General features: G+C 34.5%; 1 protein-coding gene across 2 annotated transcripts; it reads right to left on the bottom strand.

Moving 5' to 3' along the window:
* Window positions 1-456: 456 nt before the first annotated feature.
* LOC108844137 (COP9 signalosome complex subunit 2) lies at window positions 457-2,867 on the bottom strand. 2 transcript variants are annotated; one of them, XM_018617354.2, is made up of 9 exons: window positions 2,691-2,867; window positions 2,418-2,589; window positions 2,013-2,253; window positions 1,860-1,934; window positions 1,657-1,791; window positions 1,373-1,560; window positions 1,177-1,245; window positions 998-1,088; window positions 457-925 (listed from the first exon to the last, which is right to left on the bottom strand). In XM_018617354.2, exons 1-9 carry the CDS (start codon window positions 2,698-2,700, stop codon window positions 587-589), a joined length of 1,320 nt encoding a protein of 439 aa, XP_018472856.1. In that variant the 5' UTR covers window positions 2,701-2,867; the 3' UTR covers window positions 457-586. The 2 variants fall into 2 exon arrangements, with proteins under 2 accessions (XP_018472856.1, XP_018472857.1); XM_018617355.2 differs by having other exon boundaries at window positions 1,657-1,782.
* Window positions 2,868-8,585: the final 5,718 nt, after the last annotated feature.

Here is an 8,585-nt window from a genome sequence, read left to right as displayed (position 1 = left end):
TAAAATGTGAAAATTTATATTAAGAATCAAATACAAATGATAACAATTGAGGCTACACGATGATGGAGATTTAAAAAAAATGGTAAATCATTTCCTGGAGAGAGAATATAAAAGCTTTTGTTGCCACGCGTTGTGAAAATCTGGTGTAATTCGGATTTGAACTCGGGTCTTTGAACTCGGGTCTTTGAGAATCTTATCCGACCACATACGCATGGTGAAATCGGATTTAAGAAAACTGAATTCAGCAAGAAGCACATACTTGTCTTGCCACAAAAGTACATTCGGAAAAAGACATGACATGGTCTCAATCGAATCTTTGGCATCAATTTTACTGTCCAGAGTTTAGTCCACAAGCTGACTAATTTTTATTTTCAGACACAGGATCCGCTGGTTTATAGCCACTCCTGAAGGTTATATAACAAGAATCTTCCAGGTGTAAGATTTAAGAAAACTGAATTTTAAGAACTAAATAGTAACTCACGTAAATTCAATCAAATCCGGCTAAGTACAAAATAATCCACCAAACCAGAAAAATGTTAAACCGTGACAATTATCCAAGAGAGAGAGAGAGAGAGGTGGAGGGAAATTAACAAACTCGGTTGGTGATACTCATAGACAAAGACTTGAGTTGTGTGTTCCATTTATCAACCGCCTTGTGAAGCTTCCTTCCATTAGCACTGTCACCTCTCAGCAAGTAACGGTTGATTTCATCAATGTGCCCATCGATTCGGCTGTCAAGAATCAGCGACACCAGCAACTCCGTCACATCCTTCTCCGGCACGTTCAGCTCCTTTGATATAAACGGAATCTTAATCTTCGTGTACGGCTTTATCAGCTTCAGCAACACCTGAGTTCTCACCTTCTTCAGCAGATCTTCCATGTAGTTTCTGATGAATGGATCATCCATTATCGTCCTCCGGTTATTCTGCATTCCAAAACCATTCCATGAGTAATGATCGCTTCTATGTATAAATAAAAAGAATGATAGTGTACTTACCTTTAGTATTTTTTCAAACTCTATAATTTCGTTTCGTTGATATGCTGCTATCAGATTCGTCATTGCCAAGATCTCAGGGTCGTTTTTGTACCTGTAGAATACAGGTATACTATATGAAACAAAGAACCAAAAAAATGGGATTTACAAATAATGGTAATAACTTTGGGAAGTTGACTTACGGCTTTGCCTCTTGACCGTCAAATGGGTTCACTTCTGATTCCATCAGCATATTTGCAAGAACAAGATACCTTTGCAAAGCCAAGCAAACATTAAAACAAAAAATTCAATAACTCTAAACAGTATTGTTCTGCTTTGCTCATCACATTATATCAGAGGGGAAAGGATAAAGAGATGAGAAGGTAACGGGAGACCTACTTTAAGCACTGAATACGCCTTTGGTTGCCAGCTTCATCATAATTTTTGAAAGCCTCAAAGAAGTCTGTAGCCGCTTCTGCCCACTGACGTTCTGCCATGTGCATTTTGCCACCACACTCGCGGATTATGCCCATGATCCTAGGATGAGGTATAGCAGATTTGATAGCAAGTGCTTTCTGGTATAGTTGCTGCATTCATCCAAAAATGTGTTAGCTTTGCGTCTTAGTCACAATAGACAGTAAAACTGAAGAATCTGAAATGTAAAGGTAAAAAGAAATCGAAACCTTAAGCTTTTTGTTGTCCTTTGTTTCAGTGTAGATCTGAATTTCAATCGCATAAACCTCAAGCAGCTGACTTCCTTTCTTTTGATCATCAGTTCCATCTTCCTTTTGACAAGATTTATGTAGTTCCTTCAGGATCTGTCAAAACAATAACATAGATGTTATTGTACATATTAAGCATAACGAAACTAAACCACAGCTTATACCTTAGTCATTCGTCTGTATTCACCAATGTCAAACCAGATGTTGCAGAGCTTTAGATTCGTCTTGAACCAGAGTCTCTGCGAAAAAAGAAAGCAACACGTCAAATCATTAAGAACAAGAAACGGTGGTGAAAAAGGAAAAAGTAGTTTGCACACCTCGTTCTTAGCCTCTTCAAGGGCTTTCAAGGTGGTCTGGTAAAACTCTTGAAGCAGGCCAGTGTTCTGGCTAGCAGATCCAGAGACGAAGTCCATGATATTGTTTATACATTTCTCGCTGTAGTTCCTGGTCACTGCCGACTTGATATAGGTAAGCATCTCTCTGTATGCATCCATCATCTCTTTGTATTTACCAAGTCGATAGTAAATCTTCACCGTCTGCTTAAGCGCTTTGAAACCCCTGACAAAGAATGGTTTTAGCAACACTTCAAACAGATTATGAGGCAATAAAGACAAAAACTTTGCTAGGCATAAACGAGGTAAAAGGGTCAAATTTGGATTCACACATAATCCTGTTGCAAATTTTATATCCAGTTCCAAGAGTAACATGTCGGGAATCCTTACCACTCGGCCTTGTCTGGTTCCATCTTAACAACCTCAGCAAACTCAGAAAGTGCAGCTTCAGGCTCGGTCTCAACCATACCTTTGGCGCTGTAATACTGATTCTCAATGTCAACGTCTTGTTCCTCCTGTTCGTCATCGGAATACTCGAATCCATAGTCCTCCATATCAGCATCTACCAATGTTACAAAAAGAATAAATCAATTTAAAACCTCTTAACTCCTAACACTAAACCTTCACAGTAGAAGACTGAAAGAAAGAGAACAGCAACAAGACCTGAAGCCATGACGACCAGAAGAAGAAGAAACCAACACCGATTGGAAGATTAAGCTACTCACGGACAAAAATCGAAGGCGAAGCTGAGTAGAATTCGATCGGACAAGTAGGGTAAAAGTAGTAGAGAAGGTTTTTCTGGACAAGCCGGTGGGTTGGGATTTTTGGTATTGGGCCGACTACCTGTTTTGAGATTTTTTTTTATGACAATAAGTAAATATATATCTTTTTTCTTTTCGCAAGAAATTTTTAAAATAAAAGATATTAAATTAAATATTTATCTTCTAATGGTTCGATTTCCATTTTCTACAGAAAAATAATATATCAGAGTTAAATATAATATAAAATTTTCTTAATTGAATTAAATTTTTATGTATATAAACTTTTCTTAATCTCTATAATATATTTGAGAAGTCAGTTTCTTACATTTCATATTCAGATTAATTTTAGAATAGTTAATTACAATGATAATTTTAATGAGTAATTTTTCTATTACTATTAATATTTTTAATACTTTTTTTCCAAATCACCCTTTTATCAAAGGAGATATCTTTAATAAATATATTACATTTTTAAAACTTGTAATTTAATATAAACTAATTTCTTTTTATATAACTTATAAGGAATTTAATATAGAAGACAATATCTTTAATATAAATATATCAATATCAGTTTATATGTAAAGCATGTAATTTCATAAAATTAATTTTATATATATAAAAAGGAATAGAATATAAATATATAATATCTTTAAAATAAGAATTTAGAAAATTTATATATCTAAAACTATAATTTAATAAAAACTATATATATATATATTTTATCAAAAGAATGTAATATAAAAAAGGAAATATATTTAATTCCCCATTTATAATTATATTAACATTTTTATATTTATAACATGTTTTAATTAAAAACTGAATTCTTTTTAAATTCTCAGATTTCGAATTGATCTCTACATTCCAAATAAGATCTCCATAAACAATGTTATAATGATTTTTACAAAGATTCTTAAAAAAAGAGCTTAAGGGTTTAAAGCCTGTTATCTGTGACTTGCAAAAGAAAAAACTGGACAATCTATCGATCAAAGCAAAGGCATCATTCGAAAAGTTGTGTCTTAAGCAAGAAGAAACCATGAGAAATCCAAGTGATCACAACATGGAGGCAGAGAGTGCATCGTATAAGCGATAGGAGTTTGTCCCAAGTTAGAGGAGAATTTTCTCAAACAGAAATAAAATATTCATTGGTTGGAAGTTCGAGATAATAACAATAAAGTATTTCATCAAAGCGCAACTATTCGCGAAATAGTAAACACAATCAAAGAAATACAATGTGTTGATGGAGCAGTTAACTTCACTAGAGGATATTTAGATTGAGGCTGAGAGGCATTTGCAAGAAATTTTACAGCATAAGCCGGCCAACTATGTTGGTATTGAGGTGGGCGAACTTCAAAGTCTCTTATCTTAACAATGCTCTGATTTGGAAAAGGAGATCCTGATAAAAAAGGTTACATCAGAGGAGATAATGAAAGTTAATATTTGCAATGCCAAATGAGAAATCTTCTGGTCCAGACGGTTATACAACTGAGTTCTATAAGGCATTGTGGTCTGTCATCAGAGCAGATTTTGTGATGGCGATAAAGAGTTTCTTTGAAAAGTGGTTCCTACCCAAAAGATTCAATACCACTATCTTGGCTCTCATTCCAAGAACAACAGAAGCAAAAACGATGAAAGATTATCATCCTATCTCCTGCTGTAATGTCTTCTATATGGTGATTTCTAAGATCACAGCCAATCGTCTTAAAAGGCTCCTGCCACACTTCATCAGTCTCAATCAATCTGTATTTGTACAAGACAGACTTCTCACTGAGAATCTCCTCTTGGCTACAGATTCTTGTCAGAGATTATCATAAAGATACAATCTCAGGAAGATGTGCGATCAAAATCTATATTTCAAAGACTTTCGACTCATTGGAATGGACATTTCTATTCAACACCTTAACGGCTATGGGACTCCCTCAAAAAAATCACACAATCTCGTTTTGTGTAACTACACCATCTTTTTCTGTCCAAGTGAATGGAGAACTGGCTGGTTTCTTCAGAAGTGAGAGAGGTTTGGGACAAGGGTGTTCTCTTTCACCCTACCTGTTCGTAATCAGCATGAATGTTCTGTCTAAGTTGCTAGATAAGTCTGCCGCTGAGCATAAGATAGGTGATAGCTTACTCAAATTACCCTAAAGCAACAATTACTCTCATCAAAAGATTAATCAAATAAAATGTGATGACAGAAAATAATAATCAAATAAAATGTTGAAATTCTTAAAAAGGGCTGAGATTTTTGAATAACATAAAGAAAAACAATTTGGATGGATTACTGACAAAAGTAGCAAATGTAACCGCATAACATCCTAATATTATCGTAAATAGTGATGATTCATGTATATAATGTAACAGAATCATAATTTTAGTGTAAAAGAATAAGATAGGTTAGCAATTTGGATTTGATAAAACCGAAAAATAAGGAATACTTGTTTTTTTTTTTTGTCATCAAACATACAGACTCATATAGACTCTGTACACCAAACTGGTAGCTCTGCATCCATGTGAACGACAAAAGACGATTGTTGCCTGGCACTACGTGCTAAACGATCCGTCCTTGTGTTTGCCGTCCGTAGTACATGAATGAGATGTGAGCTGTGGAAACTACATGAATAAGGAATACTTGTTATTATATATATATATATATAAATGTCAGTAATATTGTATTAGAAAGAACAAGTTTGGGTTGAAAGTTACAAATGATGTTATGATTAATAAAAGGTAATTACGGTTATAGAATTAGATGTAAAAGTATGCTATTCAATTCATAAAATTTAGATGCAATTATATTTGAAGTTGGACATAACATTTCTCAACTGGTCATCGTGCTAAATTAATAGATTAGATATTAAAATATTAAATCATTGTCTTCATTCTTCAAGCATATTATAACAATCATATGTAGTTTTTTTCTGGTTTGACGACTGTTGAGGAAAATCCCATTTTATATTTTGTTTTTAATTATGTTTCTTATATGCATTTGAAGTAAAATATATAAAAGAATGTTTAGGTTTTCAGGTTAGATGGTTAACTATCTTAAATCTTAATATTATTATTATAAGTATTTTGTTAATCTAATTAAATACATTTTGGTTTTTCAGTTCAATCTATTGTATTAAAACTGAAGTACAAAATAAAATTAACAGTATTTTCAACAAATTTATTACATATTTGTTTTGCTTATTTCAGAACTTACATTTTTTAAGTTTTTATTATATCTTTTACATTTTTCACACTTGTTAACTACTCCATTAATTGTCTTTACCATAATAATTCAACATCAAATATTTTACGTTCTAACCATAATAATTATATATATTTTTGAATGAATTTTTTCCATTTTTGACAAAAAAAATTCAAACCAGCTAACAAAGAACTTCTAATTTATTTACTTAGTCAGTTATGTATGAGTATTCATGCATATGTTTGGCTACAGATCAGTTCTGTCAATTATCGAGTTTTTGGGTTTTAAAATTAAGCTTTGTGCGGATATTATTAATTTTTGGTGGGATTCGAGGTTTTCTCCAGGTTAGGGTGGATTTCGGTTCTCATATGTAGAAACAAAAAATCAATATGTTTAAAAACTTCATTGAACAATTAATAGAAAGTAAAAATCAAGATCCGCATGAGAGTGCTGATCAAACTATAGTCCTTATATTGTAACAACATGGATAAGCTTTGCGCATAAACCAAAATATGTGATCATAGTTCATTTGTTTATCTACACTATTAAATCATAATTATTAGAAAGATTCTTCTTTTGGTTTCCGACTTATTTACATTGGTATGTCATTATTTTCTTTATTTTTTAAAAAAATAATTTCGGCCAAATTATATGCAACCAATCAAAATAAATTCTTTTAAGATCAATTAAATTGTAGCACCATTTAAACCGGAATCTAACTAAAAAGGGTTGTGTATTTTAATATCTTAGGATTATTTTATGGTTAAATAAACTTGGCAACAATCGATATATTTTGATATCATAACCAATTTGCCCAACAATCCAAATATTGGGAAAATAGATATCAAAATATTTCCTCCTCTCTCGTGGAAAATGTATGTCATTAATTAATTTATACGAAAATATGGAAAGTTATAATAAAATACAACCCAAACATGGTATATATTGTTCCCAATATCTACATATATCTACTTGAGTAAGTGGCTGTGACCAAATTGGGTTTCTGCGTGTTTCCCATCGATGGATATTACAGAGTGTGCATCGATCGATATTTATCTTTCTGTGTCAATCTTAAGTGCTGGTTGATATGGTCATCTCGGGTGAAATCTCTAAAGTGCTCCAACATTCTCCAAAATCACCATCTTTCTTCCAATTGCTCATGAACCTGTAAATATGCTATCTAGAATCCAAAATGCATTAAATCTATCATAAAACTTCTATATATCATGACTAAAATCGGGTCAAATTCACGGTATATCAGATAGCTCCCTGAAGACAGTGTACTGCATGGCGATGCAGTGTCAAATGTTCATACCGGACGTTCGACGTCGATGGTAATGCTAACTCACTAGGCTCGGTTAATGTGGGAACCGAAATTCGCACTATCGATTTTAATAAGTAAAATATGGAGGAAGGTCCGGATTCTCTGCGTAACCACACGAAATCGTAAAAGAAAACAGATAACAAAACGTAAATAGAAAATTTGCTCGATGGCATTTTATTAATTGAATGATACGAATACAAGGTTTCTCCGAAAAAGAGAAGAGATATGCTACGACAGAAAAGATAAAGTTACAGGCAGCAAAACGTCCTAAGCCTTGCCTCGCTAGTCTAACCACCTAAGCACTAAGTTCTCTAAGCTAACAATAATTCTCTAAGTCTCTGATTTTCGGATCTGCTCTCTCTTCTGCTCCTGCCCTCCTTATATACATGTCTAGGTCGGTGGTCTTCCTACTCTTTCGCCTTTGGGCCCAAGTTTATCTCTTTTCGAGAATATTCCATTTTCGTCGATCTTCATAATTATCTTCGAACTTTTACATTTATCTTCGGAAATTTGACATTTATCCTATTTTTGGGAAATAGAATAAACCGTCATAGCTTTGTTGGGTCTGAATCCTTAAAATCGTAAGTGAGTATGTGGGCACGTTTCAAGCCCTTGAACGTTTATACGATTTCTCGGAAAGATCGTCTTTCTTCGTAAAATAAATCGTATAGCTTAAAGAATCGATGTTCAAGTCGATCATTTGTGTTTTATACGATACATTTTACGAGAAAACCAACCTTCTCAGTTTTAGTCGTAAAACTTCGACGATAACTCCAATCGAGACGAACCGAGAGATACCAGGTCCGTAGCTGAGATGACACGACCATACGGAAGTCACGGGAATTGATCTAAGTTGGACAGGCCGGGATCAGGTTGGGCGCAGCCGCCGGCGCCCGGGGCCGTGATGTGGGCGCAGCCGCCGGTGCTCGAGGCCGTTGCGTGGGCGCAGCCGCCGGGGCCGTGGCGTGGGCGCAGACGTTGGTGCCCGGGGCCGTGGCGTGGGCGCAGCCGCCAGCGCCCGGGGCCATGGTGTGGTTGTGCTCGTTCGTTTCCGATTTTCCTTTCAGTGATTGCTTTGCGGAAAGCCTGTAGATAGGAAATAATCTTAGCCGTTGATTTCGAGATAACCGTTTTTGACCCCAACAGTTAACCTTAGTGGTTTCTCGGGTCTAGTACATATATTTTATTATACGAGTATGTGGACGGGCGGGTGTTAATGTTGAAGTGATGTTTAAAATAAGAGTTAAAAATGATAAGTTATATTCTAAAGTTTAGTACTAGTACTTTCATGA

Source organism: Raphanus sativus, chromosome 3 (assembly GCF_000801105.2).
Source record: "Raphanus sativus cultivar WK10039 chromosome 3, ASM80110v3, whole genome shotgun sequence".
Classification (NCBI taxonomy): Eukaryota; Viridiplantae; Streptophyta; class Magnoliopsida; order Brassicales; family Brassicaceae; genus Raphanus; species Raphanus sativus.
Note: the sequence above shows the minus strand (reverse complement) of the source record. Positions and strands in the feature narration are given on the sequence as shown.